The following is a 19198-nucleotide window of genomic DNA, read 5'->3' on the forward strand; positions in this document are numbered from 1 at the left end:
TGATATACTTTAATTTTATGTAGACTGTATTAGTTCCAAGCCTGCGCGGTAGGGTGTTCATTGGCGCGTTACAAGATACTTTCAAACATTTCAGTAGCATTTCTGCATCTGTGTGTGTACGACGTTACGTCGTTCATCTTCTCTTTGAAAGTTTTTTTTTCGTATAAATTTATATAAATCGTAATGTTTGTTAAATAAAAATCATGACTGATAATTTTCCATACGATTTACATAGTGCTTTTTTCGAAAATAAAAATTACAAAAGTTGTTTTGCTCGTTCCATAGCGGAAGTGTCCAAAGAACTACCCGTAGTGCACAAAAAGGAAGAAGTTAGGTTAAGGAAGGTTAGTCACAATTTATAATTTCGTATTTTAATAATATTCATATATACAGTATGATTATAATTGTATAAATTTAGTTGTGATTTTAATGAATCATCGTATATATTGTATAAACAAAGTACTTGTAGTTAGGTTCTACCCTAAACCGGAACTATGGTCTGTACACACACATACATCTTCTGTTTCAACTTTTTATATGTTTACATATATACGGTAGATAAAGAGAAAAAATTACGTGATATAATGGTTTCCTGTAAATCAAATGATTGTTTAGAGGGATTTTTTTTAAAAAACAAAGGCGTGCATTATGATTTTTTTTAATTAATTTAACTTCCAAACGAATATCTTGAAAAAAATATACCAATCGTGCTATATTATAACAAATTATCTAAGGTACATAAAACATAAGGTATACAGTGCCGTACTAAGGAGTCGATGTAATAAAAGTTACGCCTTATTAGTATCCAAAAATTTTATTTTCAAAATTTCACGAAAACATCGTGAAAAACTGTTTTCTTTCATTATAACTATAACTAAATATATAAAAAATTACAATACTGAATAGATTTGCATTAATTATTTTATAAATTGTTGAACGTTAATGATGTTTTATTTCTCAACGTTACGTTTAAAATTGGTTGGGAATTAGTATAAACTATTAATTGAGGTGAATGTTTGATCTGTTTTATTTTCCATTACAAAACAAAATCTCACGTTTTATTTTTGCATTATTACGAGATATCGTTTGATGAACTCATTTATATGTTGTAAAGGTTAAGAACAGGGTCGGATTTAATATTTTTATTGAATATTTATAATGAAATTTCTATGATTTTTTTGGTTTATTACGATAAATATATGATACTAAATATTTACCAGGGTATATTTAAAATTTGTTGAAACAAAACGTAATGAAAGGTATATGTTTTTATTATCATATTAAATAATATCCTCACGTTTAACAACATCCTTTTTTTCTGTTAATGCTACATTGTTAGTCAATAGAAAATCTATAGGAAACGGAAAAGGTCTTTCAATGAAAGGAAATATGAACTTAGTGAGAGATGAATATTTTAAAAATATTAAAAAAAGTTTGACGCCATGTATCTCGAAGAAAAAACAGCAGTAAAAAATTGAAATTTTCGTGGTTCATAGAGCAAATCTTCCTAAATCCATAGACATTGAGTATGAAGCTCTATCTTTCACGGTTTTGGAAATATGAGCAAATATAGAAGTGCAATGTCATTAAAAACATTAATAAAACCTAAACGCTCTGTATATCGGAAACAAAAAGGGGTATAAGATTGAAATTTTCGTGGTTTATAGAGCAAATCTTCCTGAATCCATAGACATTGAGTATGAAGCTCTATCTTTCACGGTTTTAGAAATATGAGCAAATATAGAAGTGCAATGTCATTAAAAACATTAATAAAACCTAAACGCTCTGTATATCGGAAACAAAAAGGGGTATAAGATTGAAATTTTCGTGGTTTATAGAGCAAATCTTCCTGAATCCATAGACATTGAGTATGAAGCTCTATCTTTCACGGTTTTAGAAATATGAGCAAATATAGAGGTGCAATGTCATTAAAAACATTAATAACACTTAAACGCTCTGTATATCGGAAACAAAAAGGGGTATAAAGTTGAAATTTTCGTGGTTTATAGAGCAAATCTTCCTGAATCTATAGACATTAAGTATGAAGCTCTATCTTTCACGGTTTTGGAAATATGAGCAAAAATAGAGGTGCAATGTCATTAAAAACAATAAAACTTAAACGCTCTGTATCTCGGAAACAAAAAGTGGTATAAAATTGAAATTTTCGTGGTTTATACAGCAAATCTTCCTGAATCTATAGACATTAAGTATGAAGCTCTATATTTCACGGTTTTGGAAATATGAGCAAATATAGAGGTGCAATGTCATTAAAAACATTAATAACACTTAAACGCTCTGTATATCGGAAACAAAAAGGGGTATAAAGTTGAAATTTTCGTGGTTTATAGAGCAAATATTCCTGAATCTATAGAGATAAATTATGAAGGTCTATCTTTCACGGTTTTGGAAATATGAGCAAAAATAGAGGTGCAATGTCATTAAAAACATTAATAAAATTTTAACGCTCTGTATATCGGAAACAAAAAGTGGCATAAAATTGAAATTTTCGTGGTTTATACAGCAAATCTTCCTTAATCTATAGACATCGAGAATGAAGCTCTATCTTACACGGTTTTGGAAATATGAGCAAATATAGAGGTGCAATGTCATTAAAAACATTAATAACACTTAAACGCTCTGTATATTGTAAACAAGGATCGGTAGAAAATTGAAATTCTCATGGTTTATAGAGCAAATCTTCCTTAATCTATAGACATTAAGTATGAAGCTCTATCTTTAAGGGTTTTGGAAATATGAGCAAAAATAGAGGTGCAATATCATTAAAAACATAAAAAAACTTTAACGCCTTGTATCTCATAAACAAGAATAATTAAAATATTGAAATTCTCACTGTTTATAGAGCAAATCTTTCGGAATCTATAGACATCCAGCTAAATTTCTTACGATGTTGCGTAAAAAAGATAATTATCTATATATACGAGGCGATACCGAAAATTATATTCTGAATTTCATTAATTCGATATTTTCCATTTACCACCATAAAAACGACATCAAAAAATTTCGGTCTTCGATCGAAAAAAGTGGTTTTTGATTATTTTTCTCTCGAAAATAAGAACAAGGACGCGATTCTTTATAAGGTAATCTTTTGATGTGAGGTCGGTTGATATAACCTCGTTAAAAGTAAATAATCACCATTTTCTCATAATAATTATATACCGGTTGTCCCAATTAAGCAAGGGCAATAATTTTGTGAATTTATCTATTTTTCGAATACCCCTCGTATTTTAAAATTATCGTGTATATAAAATACATCGGATCTGATGTATTTTCGAAATTCTTCTGACGGGATATGAGAATGTGATGGAAAAATAACAACTTGGGAATTTACTTTTTTTTTTAGGTTATTTTTAGCTTCTTGGACAGACGAACGTTCAATTTCACGTTTGTCCGGGATTTTGTCGGTCGATTTTATTTAAATATATCGAAAATTCCGAAATACATTCGACGTTTTTTCGAAATTTCATGTAAATTTCCATATTTTTCGTTTAATATACGATGAAAGTGCAATTGTATAATGATGTAGCAAAAATTTCGATTTCTTCTTCTTGTTTACTATTTTTTTTTCCAAAAACGTGAAACGTATCGTGAAAAATAAAACAGTTCATTCACTTCTTGACTAGGTTTTCGAAATATGAATGGAACGGATGTTAGTATGTATTTCGAGCAAAAATAGATGGTAATATGAAAGATAGTAAAATGGTTATAAATTTTTTGGTGATATTCGGGAGTAAAAATAAGAATTTTACTGTATTTTTGATTTACAGGGCGTCGAAGTAATAAAATTAGACGTACAAAAGTTTTGATGAACTTTGAAACCCTGTATATCGGAAACTAAAAATATTTCAAATATGAAAATCGCACAGAATATTAAGTGATTCTTCATAAATTGATAGATTCATAGTTTAAAGCTCAATTTTTTACGGTTTTTGAGATATGAGTAAACTTAGAGGTGCAATATCATTAAAAATATTAATAAAAAATTGACGCCCTGTATCTCCGAAAAAAGAAGCGATAGAAAATTTCAATTCTTTGAATACATGAAGCAAATGTTTGTGAATCTATGGATATTAACCATAAAGCTCTATTTTTTACGGTTTTGAGAATATGAGCAAAGATAGAGGTGTAATATCATAAAAAAGGTTAATAAAACTTTGACGGTCCATATCTCGAAAACAAGAAGCGGTAGAAAATTGATATTTTCCTGGTTTATAGAGCAAATCTTCCCGAATCTATAGATATTCACTATACAGCTCTATCTTTAACGGTTTTGGAAATATGAGCAAAGATAGAGGTGCAATGTCATTAAAAATATTAATAAAATTTAAACGCTCTGTATATCGGAAACAAAAAGCGGTATAAAATTGAAATCTTCGTGGTTTATAGAGCAAATCTTCCTAAATCTATAGACATTGAGTATGAAGCTCTATCTTTCACGGTTTTGGAAATATGAGCAAAGATAGAGGTGCAATGTCATTAAAAACATTAATAAAACTTAAACGCTCTGTATATCGGAAACAAAAAGCGTTATAAAATTGAAATTTTCGTGGTTTATAGAGCAAATCTTCCTGAATCTATAGACATTGAGTATGAAGCTCTATCTTTCACAGTTTTGGAAATATGAGCAAAGATTGAGGTGCATTATCATTAAAAACATTGATGAAATTTAAACGCTCTGTATATCGGAAACAAAAAGTAGTAGAAAATTGAAATTTTCATGGTTTATAGAGGAAATCTTCCTGAATCTATAGAAATTGAGTATGAAGCTCTATCTTTCATGGTTTTGGAAATATGAGCAAAGATAGAGATGCAATGTCATTAAAAACATTAATAAAACTTAAACGCTCTGTATATCGGAAACAAAAAGCGGTATAAAATTGAAATCTTCGTGGTTTATAGAGCAAATCTTCCTAAATCTATAGACATTGAGTATGAAGCTCTATCTTTCACGGTTTTGGAAATATGAGCAAAGATAGAGGTGCAATGTCATTAAAAACATTAATAAAACTTAAACGCTCTGTATGTCGGAAACAAAAAGCGTTATAAAATTGAAATTTTCGTGGTTTATAGAGCAAATCTTCCTGAATCTATAGACATTGAGTATGAAGCTCTATCTTTCACAGTTTTGGAAATATGAGCAAAAATTGAGGTGCATTGTCATTAAAAACATTTATGAAATTTAAACGCTCTGTATATCGGAAACAAAAAGCGATATAAAATTGAAATTTTCATCGTTTTTAGAGGAAATCTTCCTGAATCTGTACAAATTGAGTATGAAGCTCTATCTGTCACGGTTTTGGAAATATGAGCAAAGATAGAGGTGCAATGTCATTAAAAACATTAATAAACTTTAACGCTCTGTATATCGAAAACAAAACGAGGTAGACAATTGAAATTTTTATGGTTTATAGACCAAATCTTCCCGAATCTATAGAAATTTCGTATACTGCTCTATCTTTAACGGTTTTGGAAATATAAGCATAATTCTAGGAACATACATAAAAATCGAATCAAAAGTTTAACGCCCCGTATTTCGCAAGCTCAAACGATTCCAATTACAATAATTATCAATTAAAAATCTAAATAGATATTTTTAAACAACGATCCACCGCCGTACACCGAAGTTACTTCAAAATGGTAATTTAAAACAAAGATAACACACTACGTAAAAGGTAATGACCTCCACCGACAATGGCCCTATTAGATTTATACACTGTTTCATGTATATTTTCGACTTCCCGTTCCGTTTAAGTAATTACAACACTGTATTCTTGTAATTGTTCGATACAAACACCCGTTAAAAAAACAAAGAAGAATACCTGGGAATCTTTTAAACGGACTAGACCGAAAAATTTTTTGTTCATTGTTTATATTCCTTAGAATTCTCCGTTCGACTATAGTTTTTTTATTTATTTGCAGTTGGTAGTAATGTTTAAACGTCATATTTCATATCACTTCCTGTGGCGTTACAACGTGTGTGTCCATACAGGAAATAAGCGCCATTTCCAGTCGAAATAATGGTGCGGGGATGTCGTGTTCGTTTATTATTATCATTTTAAATAATAATTAATTCTTTTTAATGAGGTTTTCCTCAATTTATAAACAGATTTAAAACGAGAATTGTAGACAACGATATTTTAAACTCGCTGTCAAAAATATTGAAAATTATAAGTTTAATGACAAATTTTAGGTTGTGTGGTACAAATGTATGAATAAAAAGACGTGGCAACGTTGTTTTTTCGTTACAATACTGGCGAAAAGTGTGTTTTTGTATTGGAATGTTATTTTTGTCTCGAGCAGACGAAAGTCACATTACTCGTTGAATAAACAAGGGGCTTTATGGCTTTAATTTGTCAAGAATTTGATGTATTCGTGGAAGCAGCTTGTTTGGTATTCACTGGGTGATTCGTGATATGAATATCATCGGTCAAAATCGCCGAAATCGACGTATATGTCTCGATATTAAAATTTTTATTTGAAGTACGGATAAAACTTAATTTTTATAAAAAATCTCTATGTGCAGTGGAAGATTCGCTTTATAAAACGTGAGATTTTAAATTTTCATTTGCTTTTAGTTTTCTATATACAAAGTGTTAAACTTTTAACAAATTGCACCTCTATCTTTACTCATATTTCAAAAACCGTGAAAGATAGAGCTTCATACTCAATCTCTATAGATTAAGAAAGATTTTCTCTATGAAATATGAAAATTACACAGTGTGCTAATGCTTCTTGTTTCCGAGATACAGGGCGTTAAACTTTAATTAACGTTTTTAAAGATATTGCACCTCTATCTTTGCTCATATTTCCAAAACAATGAAAGATAGAGCTTCATACTTAATACCTATAGATTCAGGAAGATTTGCTCTATAAACCACGGAAATTTCAATTTTCTACTGCTTTTTGTTTCCGATATACAGAGAGTTTGAATTTTATTAATGTTTTTAATGATGTTGCAGCTCTATCTTTGCTCATATTTCCAAAACCGTTAAAGATAGAGCTGTATACTAAATTTCTATAGATTCGGGAAGATTTGGTCTATAAACCATAAAAATTTCAATTGTCTACCGCGTTTTTTTTTCGATATACAGAGCGTTAAAGTTTATTAATGTTTTTAATGATAATGCACCTCAATCTTTGCTCATATTTCCAAAATCGTGAAAGATAGAGCTTCATACTAAATCTCTATAGATTCCGGAAGATTTGCTCTATAAACCATAAAAATTTCAATTGTCTACCGCGTTTTGTTTTCGATATACAGAGCGTTAAACTTTATTAATGTTTTTAATGATATTGCACCTCTATCTTTGCTCATATTTCCAAAACCGTGTAAGATAAAGCTTCATTCTCGATCTCTGTAGATTTAGGAATTTTTTTTCTATAAACCATGGAAATTTTAATTTTCTACCGCTTCTTGTTTCCGAGATACAGGGTTTTTTTAAGGTTTTATAAATGTTTTTGATGATAAGCACCTCTAACTTTGCTCTAAGCTTTTGAACTTTCAAAAATAAAGCTTTCTACTATTATTTTCTAGATTTATAAAGAATCGCATCATAATTTGTGAACTTTTCAGATTACTAACTTCATTAGTTTCCAATATACAGGGTATTAAAGTTTTATCAATGTTTTTGATGGTAAGCACTTATAAATTTGCTCTAACCTTCTGAACTTTCAAAAATAGAGCTTCATGTGATAGTTCCGTAGAGTTTTCGAAGTTTACTTTATAATCTGTGAAATTTTCACAAATGTAACTTTATAAGTTTTCAATATACAGGGTATCAAAAATTTTAGTGCTTCGAGAATGATCCTTCCATAACTTGTCTCATATTTTTTGAACCCTCTAAAATAGAGCTGTATTCCAAAATTCCCTAGAATTATAGAGAATCACTTTATAATCTGTTAAATTTTCACAAATGTAACATTATAAGTTTCCAATATACAGGGTCTTAAAAATTTTTATAACTCGAAAATGTAACTCCCATAACTTGTCTCGTATCTTTTGAACTCTCTAAAATAAAGCCTCATACTAAAATTCCATAGAATTATAGAGAATCACTTTATAATCTGTGAAATTTTCACAAATATAACTTTATAAGTTTCCAATATACAGGGTCCTAAAAATTTTTATAACTCGAAAATGTAACTCCCATAACTTGTCTCATATTTTTTGAACCCTCTAAAATAGAGCTGTATTCCAAAATTCCCTAGAATTATAGAGAACACTTTATAATCTGTTAAATTTTCACAAATGTAACATTATAAGTTTCCAATATACAGGGTCTTAAAAATTTTTATAACTCGAAAATGTAACTCCCATAACTTGTCTCGTATTTTTTGAACTCTCTAAAATAAAGCCTCATACTAAAATTCCATAGAATAATAGAGAATCACTTTATAATCTGTGAAATTTTCACGAATTTAACTTGATAAGTTTCCAATATACAGGGTCTTAAAAATTTTAGTACTTCTAAAAAGTAACTACCATAACTTGTCTCGTATCTTTTGAACCCTCTAAAATAGAGCCTCATACTAAAATTCCATAGAATTATAGAGAATCACTTTATAATCTGTGAAATTTTCACGAATGTTACTTTATAAGTTTCCAATATACAGGGTCTTAAAAATTTTAGTACTTCGAAAATGTAACTCCCATAACTTGACTCGTATCTTTTGAACTCTCTAAAATAGAGCCTCATACTAAAATTCCATAGATTTATAGAAGTTTACGTTATAATGTGTGAAATTTTCACAAATATAATTTCATTATATTCCAATATACAGGGCCTCGAAATTTGTAATATATCTTAAATAAAACTTTCGATGTTTTTATATCATTTCATCAGCCCCTCGTATAGAAGCATCTAAGTATTAATAAAAAAAAAACACTTTTTTGTAAAATTTTTTTCTTTCAAATGAAAAAAAAAACGTAAAATTAGTGAACCATATCAGTGTATCGCTTACCTCGAAAGATATAAATATCAAAACCGGCATCCTTGACCTTGATTGTGTCGTGGGAGACTCAAAAACGATTCCTCGCAATTTTATCTCGACGAATTTATTTGTAACAACAAAAATACATATCAAATAACCCGAAAGAAATACGTCTACTTTTTCAATGTAGCCAAAATTTCGTTTTCCCTGTAAAGGTAATACGTTTCGTCGTTTTCCAGCTCGATTTTCACACCCTCGAAACTGGAAAGTACGACCTCGTCGCCTGGTTTCACCTTCACGGGCACCACGGCACCGTTGTCCTTAGTTTCACCAGGTCCTACAGACACCACCGTCGCTTTATGCAGTTTCGGTTTCGTACCTACAACACACAGTCAAAAAAATAAAAATTATTTTTGATTTTCCTACTACCCTCCGGTAACATAATTCCCCCTTCGGTGAAAACTATGGGTTCCGGTTTTTTCACCAACACCCTATTGAATAAGGGGATAACTTGTTTGTATTTCAATGCGTGTTTGGACATTTTTATTAATTATAATGACAGGTGCTGTCAATTTGGAATCAACTAGTCGTTAAATTGTAAATACGTCGAAATAAATCACTCAAATATAGATTATAGAGATTTGTACTAGATTTCCAGTTATTCGGTGAGATTTGTTCTATAAACTATGGAAATTTCAATGTTATCGTGCTTTTTGTTTTAGAGATACAGGGCGTTAAAGTTTTATTGATAATTATCTCTAATTAGGCGCATATTTTTAAAACTGTGAGAGATAGAGCTTCGTACTAAATTTCTATAAAATCGGGAAGAATTGCTTTACAAATTTTCCGAATTTTAATTTTCTAATGCTTTTTGTTTCCGAGATACGGGGCGTTAAACTTTTACAATTTGTTTTATAATATTCACCTCTAACTTGCCTCGTATTTCCAATATAGTAATAAATAGTAGTTTGTATTTAATCTCTGTAGATTAAGGAATATTTGTTCTATAAACAATGAGAATTTCAGTTTGCTACTGCTTCTGGTTTCCGAGATACAGGGCGTCAAACATTTTTTAGTCTGTTTTATGATATGCACCTCTAACTTCGCTCAAACTTTCAAAACCATGAAAGATAGAGTTTTATACCAAATATATATAGATTCAGGATAAAAATGATGACAATCTAATGCATTTTTGTTTCCGAGATACAAGGCGTCAAACTTTTATCAATTCGTTTTATAATATGCACCTCTATTAATGCATATATTCCCAATATCGTATCAAATAGAGCTTTATACTCAATCTCTATAGATTTAGGAAGATTTGTTCTATGAAACATGAAAATTTCAATCTTCTACTGCTTCTTGTTTCCGAGATACAGGGCGTTAAAGTTTTATTAATATTTTTAATGATATTACACCTCTATCTTTGCTCAAATTTTCAAAACCGTGAAAGATAGAGCCTCATACAAAATCTCTATAGATTCCGGAAGATTTAGTCTACGAATGATGATAATCTCAATTTTTTCTCCGTTTTTGTTTCCGAGATACAAGGCGTCAAACTTTTATCAATTCGTTTTATAATATGCACCTCTATTAATGCATATATTCCCAATATCGTTTCAAATAGAGCTTCATACTCAATATCTACAGTTTTGGGAAGATTTTCTTCATAAATAATGAAAATTTCAATTTTCTACTACTTTTCGCTTCCGAGATACGAGGCGTCAAACTTTTTATCACTTTGTTTTATGATATGCGCCTCTATCTTTGCTCAAATTTTCAAAACCGTGAAAGATAGAGCCTCATACAAAATCTCTATAGATTCCGGAAGATTTAGTCTACGAATGATGATAATCTCAATTTTTTCTCCGTTTTTGTTTCCGAGATACAAGGCGTCAAACTTTTATCAATTCGTTTTATAATATGCACCTCTATTAATGCCCATATTCCCAATATCGTTTCAAATAGAGCTTTATAATCAATATCTACAGTTTTGGGAAGATTTTCTTCATAAATAATGAAAATTTCAATTTTCTACTACTTTTCGCTTCCGAGATACGAGGCGTCAAACTTTTTATCACTTTGTTTTATGATATGCGCCTCTATCTTTGCTCAAATTTTCAAAACCATGAAAGATAGAGCCTCATACAAAATCTCTATAGATTAAGGAATATTTGCTTTATGAAACATGAAAATTTCAATCTTTTACTGCTTCTTGTTTCCGAGATACAGAGCGTTAAACTTTTGTTAATGTTACGTATATCTTTTAACCTAAATTTTCGAAAATGCAGTTCTATAGTTTAGCTCCATAGATGGCGATAGATGTAATCTATAACTCAAAATAATTTCATTCTTATTAATTAGACTGACATCAGTTGTCAATTGAGAATCTGATCTAGTCGTTAAATTGTAAAAACGTCAAATCGAATCCGTCAAACATTTCCAAACGTTGTCGTTCGCGATGTCCGCCGCTCCGAAAATAGCCACCGCCGTGAAAATCAAAAAAATAGTACCGTTAATGAACAGGGTACTAATTAAAAAGGCCGAACCCGAAACTCAGACCAAAGGCGGTATAGTCCTACCGGACAAAACGAAAGTTAAGTTACAAAGAGGCACAGTTTTGGCCGTTGGACCCGGTAATAAAACCGAGAACGGGCAGATAGTACCGGTTAACGTGTGTCCAGGTGACGAAGTGATCTTGGCAGATTACGGCGGTACCAAAATCGAATTGGACAAAGACGAAGTTTATTTTTTGTACAGAGAAAATGAAATCCTCGCCAAATTGAAAGAATAAACATTAATACTACTTATTGTATTCCACCTGTAATGTTTCGTTCGTGAAATAAATAGAGAAAAAAAAATTTTCAACTCGTTTTTAATATACAGGGTGGGTTACTTATCGAGGGGTAGTTTAGTACCACTTGGATTTGAGATTAATGGTGGATATGGTGGATTGTCCTGTTTAGCATCCATCCTTGCAAAACCGTGAAAGATAGAGCTTTATACTCAATTTCTATAGATTAAGGAAGATTTGCTCTATGAAACATGAAAATTTCAGTTTGCTAATGCTTCTTGTTTCCGAGATACAGGGCGTTAAACTTTAACGTTTTTTATGATATTACACCTCTATCTTTTCTCATATTTTCAAAACCGTGAAAGATAGAGCTTTGTACTCAATCTCTATAGATTCAGGAATATTTACTGTATAAAACATGAGAATTTTAGTTTGATACGACTTCTTGTTTCTGATATACAAGGTGTTGAAGTTTTATTATTTTATCAATGGCATTGAATCTCTAATTTTGCTCATATTTCCAGAACCGTGAAAGTTAGAGCTTCATACTAAACCTCTATATATCAAGGAAGATTTGCTCTATGAAACATGAAAATTTCAGTTTGCTGATGCTTCTTGTTTCCGAGATACAGGGAGTTAAACTTTAATTAACGTTAATTAACGTTTTTTATGATATTACACCTCTATTTGCTCATATTTTCAAAACCGTGAAAGATAGAGCTTTGTACTCAATCTCTATAGATTAAGGAAGATTTTCTCTATGAAACATGAAAATTACACCGTATGCTAACGCTTTTTGTTTCCGTGATACAGGCCGTTAAACTTTAATTAACGTTTTTAAAGATATTGCACCTCTATCTTTGCTCATATTTTCAAAACCGTGAAAAATAGAGCTTTGTACTCAATCTCTATAGATTCAGAAATATTTACTGTGTAAAACATGAGAATTTCAGTTTGATACTGCTTCTTATTTCTGATATACAGGGTGTTGAAGTTTTATAATTTTTTCAATGGTATTGCACCTATAACTTTGCTCATATTTCCAGATTCGTGAAAGATAGAGCTTCATACTCAATCTCTATAGATTCAGGAAGATTTGTTCTATGAAACATGAAAATTTCAATCTTCTACTGCTTCTTGTTTCCGAGATACAGGGCGTTAAAGTATTATTAATATTTTTAATGATATTACACCTCTATCTTTGCTCATATTTTCAAAACCGTGAAAGATAGAGCTTCATACCCAATCTCTATAGATTCGAGAATATTTGTTTTATAAAACATGAGAATGTGAATTTTCCACGGCTCCCTGTTTTCGAGATATATCCACAAATCTAACTTTGACGAATTTATTTTTATAAGGACAATCTGTATAAAATGTTTCTTATACCCTAATTTTCTTTAAAAAATCAAAAAATCTTGATATAGAGTGTTCATTTTCGAAAAAAATCGTATATATTTGATTCGTTTCACTATTTTTGGGACATCCTGTATAGATGAAAATTAAACTAAATCACAATTTTTTTTCAAATATTTCCATTTAAATTACAAAATATAATATTTGCGAGTATTTTGTTTTATTTATTTTTTTTAAGCAGCTGGGTCGTTCTTTATAAAAATAATTTCGTATAAAACTAGGTTAAGATGACGTACACGTTAATATTATTTTTCATAATAATTACCATATATCTTCATACATCAACTACAACTTTTAGTATTGCCCTCGTAACATATTATATAACAGAACTTTCTCGATTTGTAAAAAATAATTACGTTCATATTTTAATTTCAAGGTGAATTTTTATTGTTCTTAATACAAGAAAACAATTATACTTTTTCATAATTTTTGTACAGATTGTCGTTTAAAAAAAAGAATTAAATATAAACTAGTTGCGTCATCTTTTTATGAAAATTATAAACTATACGTTAAAATCTATTATTTCCAAGTAGTTTTCTGTATAAAGATATATCCGAAAAACGAAAGATGTCGCTAGTGATTCAATGATCGAAATAATTCGTGTTCCGATATTAGAACGAGCTACAAAGAAATTTATACGAGGGGCTGAAGAAATTATATTTAAAAATCAAACTTTAACAACTTATATTTCGGAAATAAACACAAATTAAAACTATAACGATCTATAGATTTAATATTTATGAATCGATAGAGGTATAACACAAAGCCGTATTTTTTATAATTCAAAAGATATGATGCTTATACAAAATTCTAAACTGAATAAGTCATTTCCGGTAGCGAGATTTAAAATGTTGGCCATATTCTCTTCGTGGACAAACCAAAATTTTTATTTGATTACTTCGAGCTCTTTTTACATCGAAATAAAATTTTTTTACGAAAAAAAAAATTAAAGCAAACCTATAAATAATAATATTAATATAAATATTTGTTCCTCAAGACAATATGGCGGATGAATGTGACGTCTGTCATGATTTAATCATAGACAAAGTAATACTACGTCTACGAGATTTAATTCATTAGATCGTTCTATGCTTTTTGTTTGTCTATGTTGAAAAACAATGTAAAAAAAAGAAGAGAATTATTTTTGGTAAATCGATAAATAAGAATTATAATTTTACGTTTAATGAGATATTATATTTCAGTGATGATTAGTAAAAATTTGAAACAACAAAAACGGGTGTTATTAATTACGTAACAACATCATTGCGAAATTTAATTCGGCTGTATAACCTTGTGTGAATAGTATACACAAAAAAAAGAAGAACTATCCCAACGTCAAAGTTAAATAGTTTAGGTTAATACATGTAAACAACGCAAATAATTCCTATAAAACCGTTTCTATTGTAGACAACGAGACATAATTCGGAAGAACCCCAACGATACCCCCAAAATAATTCAAATATATACAGTTCGATACGAAAATGTTCATCTAGAATAACCGAAGTTGAAAATATGATGCATCAAACTAAATTAGAGACGCTACAATGGCAATTAAAAGAAGTAAGTAACTTTTATATTGAAAAATTTCGATGTTTATAATTCGAAAATGACGTTGTAGACGCAAAAAAATAGGGATATGTACAGGGCCGTAATGAAACAAGTCGTAACGTACTTGGAGAAAGTACATCACAGCTTAGAGTTATTAGGCAGTAGGATAAGTAGGAGGAATTCGATACATCGATCGAAATTCGAACAACGGTGAGTTTTTACTACAATTGATAATTATTTTTTCTTCACATTTTCATTTTACGATTATTTAGGAAAGAACCGGAAGACGTGGATGAAATCCCGCCGGAAAAACTGGCTCAAGAAGCTTTCCGTTTACTGCGAACCGCGGAATCGTTGTTGAATACACAAGAGCCCGACCTGGTGCCCGATAAAGACGCCGAATTCATGGAGCAGCTCGCCAGGGAGTTTCCCCCGCAGGAAATCAAACGCGCTACGTCGTTTTCGTTGTCTCCGAAGTTGATTGTGCCCGAAATTAGTACGACTTTCGACAGGTGCGTGATTTTTTTTCATATCTTCGTTTTTTTTATTTCGATTTTTACGTTTTTCTTTCAGGAAATTGTCTTTGCAATTGGATGATGTTCGAAGGTGTGTCAAAAGCGATTCGGGGATCGATAATAATGGGAAAATCGAGTCGATTTCGCCGGCGAACGGGAGTATTAGCTCGGTGGAGGACGAAAGCGGATTTTCATCGATGAATTCGTTTCAGGAAGTGGGGCTGCCGGTGCTGAGTAGCACCGCGTCGGACGAGGTGAGAAATCTCTAATTCTGGTTGGTTTTTAGCGAAGAAACCATTTCTAGTCGATTCAATTAATTTTCTGCTGAAAATTCAAGATACAGGGTGTTTCGTGTTTATTCTAGAAAGTTATATACTTTTTGATCTACAGGGCGTTCAAAAACTTGTGAATTCACTTATCAATGAGAATATTTTGTTTTTTAGTAATTTTTTATTGTTCTTGCGTTTTTTGGATCAATTTCACCATTTTTTGTTCAAGTATTTCATATACAAGGTGTTTCCTACAAGTTCATGGAAATTACAAACTTCTTTACATACAGGATCCCCAAAAAACCTGCGATTTTAGTCAATTACGTGAAAATTTTCATTTTTTTCGAAATTCTTAATTTTTTTGGTAAATTGTCAGCATTTTTTGATTATGTACTTCATTTATAGGGTGTTTCCTAGGAGTTCCTCGAAATTACAAACTTTTAGATATACAGGATGCCCAAAAATATGTGATTTCTAAAAGTTGCGTGATTACTTTTATTTTTTTCGAAATTTTCAATTTTTTTGGTCAATTTTCACCATTTTTTGCTTAGATTCTTCATGTACAGGGTGTTTCATACGAGTTCCTCGAAATTACAAACTTCTTTATATACAGGATATCCAAAAATATGTGATTTTCAAAAGTTGTGTTAATACTTTTATCATTTTTTTCAAAATTTTTTGATCAATTTTCACTATTTTTTGCTTAGGTACTCCATATACACGGTGTTTCCTACGAGCTCCTCGAAATTAAAATTTTTTTGATATATAGGATGTCCAAAAACTTGCGATTTTAATAAATTACCTGAAAATTTTTATTTTTCCAGAATTTGGCCAATTTCAACAAATTCTTGATCATATACGCGATATACAGGATGCTCTCTACGAGTTCTTCGAAATTACAAACTTTTAGATCTACAGGATGTCCTAAAATATGTGATTTTCAAAAGTTCTGTGAATACTTTCATTATTTTTTGACATTTTCACTTATTCTCGTCAATTTTCACAATTTTTTGTCTTGGGTACTTCATATACAGGATGTTTCCTACGAGTTCCTCGAAATCACAAACTTTTTGATATACAAGGTGTCCAAAAATTGCAAATTCAATCAGTTACGTGAAGATTTCGTCTTATTTTCATTAAATTCAATATACAAGGCATTTCTTATGAAATCTTCGAAATTATATACTTCTCGATATACAGGGAGTCACAAAAACTAATTTTTCATTATTAAAATCAATAATATCCGTTTATTTCCAAAATTGTATCGTTTTTTGATTAATTAAACGAATTTTTGCGTCATTTATCCTCGAAGTCCTTCGAACCATTTTCATGTCATACATCCTCCAATCCCAATTATCCTTGATGTCCTTCAACCCTTTTTGACATCATTTATCCTCGAAATTTCATTATCCTCGATGTCCTTCGACCCATTTTCACATCATATATCCTCGAATTTTCATTATCCTCGATGTCCTTCCACTAATTTATCCTCGTTTCTCTCGAAGATCATTAACAAAAATTCTTCTCGTATCAGGTATCGACGAAAAACGCCCTCTTGCGTAGCATGCTCCGCACCAGCTCCCCGACATTTTCGACGAACCCGCAGGAATCTGTTATAACGGAAACCGTCGTAAATTCCGATAAACAACAACCGGCGACGTCGAACGATATAAAATTATGGCGAAAACCGGCGCAACACAAAAGATGGAATTCGACGCCCGCCAAAGAGACTGAAAATAACCGAAATTTCAAAGTTCTGTGGGTTTGAATCGATTTTTTTTTTGTTTTTTTCGGTTCTCGAACAATTTTTTTTGTGATAAAATCCGCGGGGTGTCGGAATCGAAGTTTTGAATTATGGAAAATGACGACAATATTTTTCATCAACTTAAAACGTGCGTTTAACGTGAATATATTGACGTATCACCCTGTATAATATCAGAGAAGAAAATTCTGATCGAAACGTGCGTTTATTTTAACGATATTGACGTATCACTCTGTATAATATACTAGAAGAAATTCATTTTTGGTAAATTTATTTTTTGTACTTTGTACATTTATTTTTTGTTTTTGGATTTTTACTGACTTTTTAAGTCTGAAAGTTACATCGTGTTTTCTATTTTCGAAACTCTCGGTCGACACTGTATTATAAATAATTATAATTTTTTTATACTTATATATATTTATATATCGTAATATGTAATTATTTCAACTTTAAATTCAATAAATTATTTCTAGACATTTCGTTTCATTTTCAATCCTTTATAAATTTTTGTACGACACGCCCTCTATGTTAGAGTGTCCGAAATACTTACAAAAGTCTAATTCCTCACTACACTGGAATGAAGAAAAGTGTGGTTATCATCTAATAGATGGCGCTGCGTGTATTAAAAATGAAACAATGGAGGGCTATTAAAATAAATCGTGTACGCCATCTATGTCAGAGTGTCCTAACTAGATACAAAATTTTAATAATTTCTCACTGTACGTTGAATTAAAAAGTAAAGTGTGGGTATTATCGAGCAGATGGCGCTGCGTGTATTAAAAATATTGCATCAAATTTATAGGAAAAAATGAATAGAAACGTTTTTGTTTGAATTTTTTTATTCGATTTTCCTTATTATAAAATGATTATTCTTTCCAGAATTCCATTATATTTTCTTTAACAAAATCTAACCTATCAATTTAACGTGTTCAAATCATATCGACTAATTACGTCAGCTCTTCTTCTTCCTCTTGCGGTTTATCTAATCGGGCTCCTCCCATTCGATTATCGTGGCGGATACTTGGTTTATTATCCTGTCACATTGACAGGATACTACGCCCGTTTCGGTATACAATCCGTGTAGAAACTATTTTTTCATCAATATTAAATTTTCGTGAATATATACGAGAATGTATTCTTGGTGGAATGAATTCGTTCGAAAAAGCCCTAAATTTATCATATAGAGGTATATCTATAAATATATATAAACGGGGCGATCAAAAATTATTTCAAAAATTTCAAGCGTGTTCGTTGAGGTAACAGGAAATTCAATTGACGGACGTGACAGCTGTCATTTTCAACTTCAAGTAGATTTTCGAATTTTATTAAATTTCATAACATGTCGCCATCTGTTGTTGAATAACCGAGTCTATAACTACTTGGTTTCATCTAAAGGAGATTCCTGTAACGAGTTTCACCTTTCTGATGATTTTGTCCGAAATATTCCACCAAAAATTACCAACTTTTTTCGAATTCTATACGAACAAGAAACGTCATTCGGATGACAATTGTCACGTCAACAATAAAATTATTTAAATTGGTCCTACAATTTTCGCGTTTCTTTCCGTTAACTTCGTTACAAAAAAATACGATCAAAGTGCGAAATTTCCTATGAATAATCGAAATAAAAATGGTTCTTCACTACCGGGGTACCGCGATAAATTTCAAAAGTGGAAATATCCGAATCGGACGCACATTCCGAATCAGATTCGTATCGAAAACCGTCTCTCGATATTCCCGGATAAACGTTGGCTCGGTGCTATTCCTCCACCAATTGCCACAACATCAACGAAGCGTCGGTACCGCCGACGGTGACGACGTTCCTGTCGTTGAATAGGAACCTGGCGCACGCCACGGTACCGCTGTAAACTTTCTCTTCGTTGTATTCGGCCTTCGAACTCAAACATGGATATCTAAAAACACCGGAAATGCAATGTCCGTCGAG

The 19198-nt window shown here is 31.0% G+C and overlaps 3 protein-coding genes across 4 annotated transcripts in view; 2 read left to right on the forward strand and 1 right to left on the reverse strand.

Annotated features, from left to right (window-relative positions):
- Nucleotides 1-86: 86 nt before the first annotated feature.
- LOC130443482 (uncharacterized) lies at nucleotides 87-17721 on the forward strand. The gene is made up of 6 exons (XM_056778143.1): nucleotides 87-344; nucleotides 14567-14719; nucleotides 14778-14917; nucleotides 14980-15219; nucleotides 15281-15476; nucleotides 17026-17721. Exons 1-6 carry the CDS (start codon nucleotides 204-206, stop codon nucleotides 17257-17259), a joined length of 1104 nt encoding a protein of 367 aa, XP_056634121.1. The 5' UTR covers nucleotides 87-203; the 3' UTR covers nucleotides 17260-17721.
- LOC130443484 (10 kDa heat shock protein, mitochondrial-like) lies at nucleotides 9578-11810 on the forward strand. Its single transcript, XM_056778144.1, has one exon. It carries the CDS (start codon nucleotides 11411-11413, stop codon nucleotides 11741-11743), a length of 333 nt encoding a protein of 110 aa, XP_056634122.1. The 5' UTR covers nucleotides 9578-11410; the 3' UTR covers nucleotides 11744-11810.
- Nucleotides 17722-18074: 353 nt separating the features above from the next.
- Nucleotides 18075-19198, reverse strand: part of LOC130443485 (echinoderm microtubule-associated protein-like CG42247) — a 30617-nt gene continuing 29493 nt past the window's right edge. For both annotated transcript variants that reach the window (XM_056778145.1, XM_056778146.1), the window contains one exon: nucleotides 18075-19166. In XM_056778145.1, coding sequence (XP_056634123.1) covers nucleotides 19013-19166 — 154 coding nt within the window. In that variant the 3' untranslated portion in view covers nucleotides 18075-19012. The remainder of the gene's footprint in view (nucleotides 19167-19198) is intronic.

Source organism: Diorhabda sublineata, chromosome 4 (genome assembly GCF_026230105.1).
Source record: "Diorhabda sublineata isolate icDioSubl1.1 chromosome 4, icDioSubl1.1, whole genome shotgun sequence".
Classification (NCBI taxonomy): Eukaryota; Metazoa; Arthropoda; class Insecta; order Coleoptera; family Chrysomelidae; genus Diorhabda; species Diorhabda sublineata.

Coding starts and splice junctions, on each gene's coding strand:
- LOC130443484 (XM_056778144.1), top strand. CDS start 11,411: ATGTCCGCCGCTCCGAAAATAGCCACCGCCGTGAAAATCAAAAAAATA.
- LOC130443482 (XM_056778143.1), top strand. CDS start 204: ATGACTGATAATTTTCCATACGATTTACATAGTGCTTTTTTCGAAAAT. Junction 345..14,566: donor AAGAAGTTAGGTTAAGGAAG/GTTAGTCACAAT, acceptor TTTCTATTGTAG/ACAACGAGACATAATTCGGA. Junction 14,720..14,777: donor TACAATGGCAATTAAAAGAA/GTAAGTAACTTT, acceptor ATGACGTTGTAG/ACGCAAAAAAATAGGGATAT.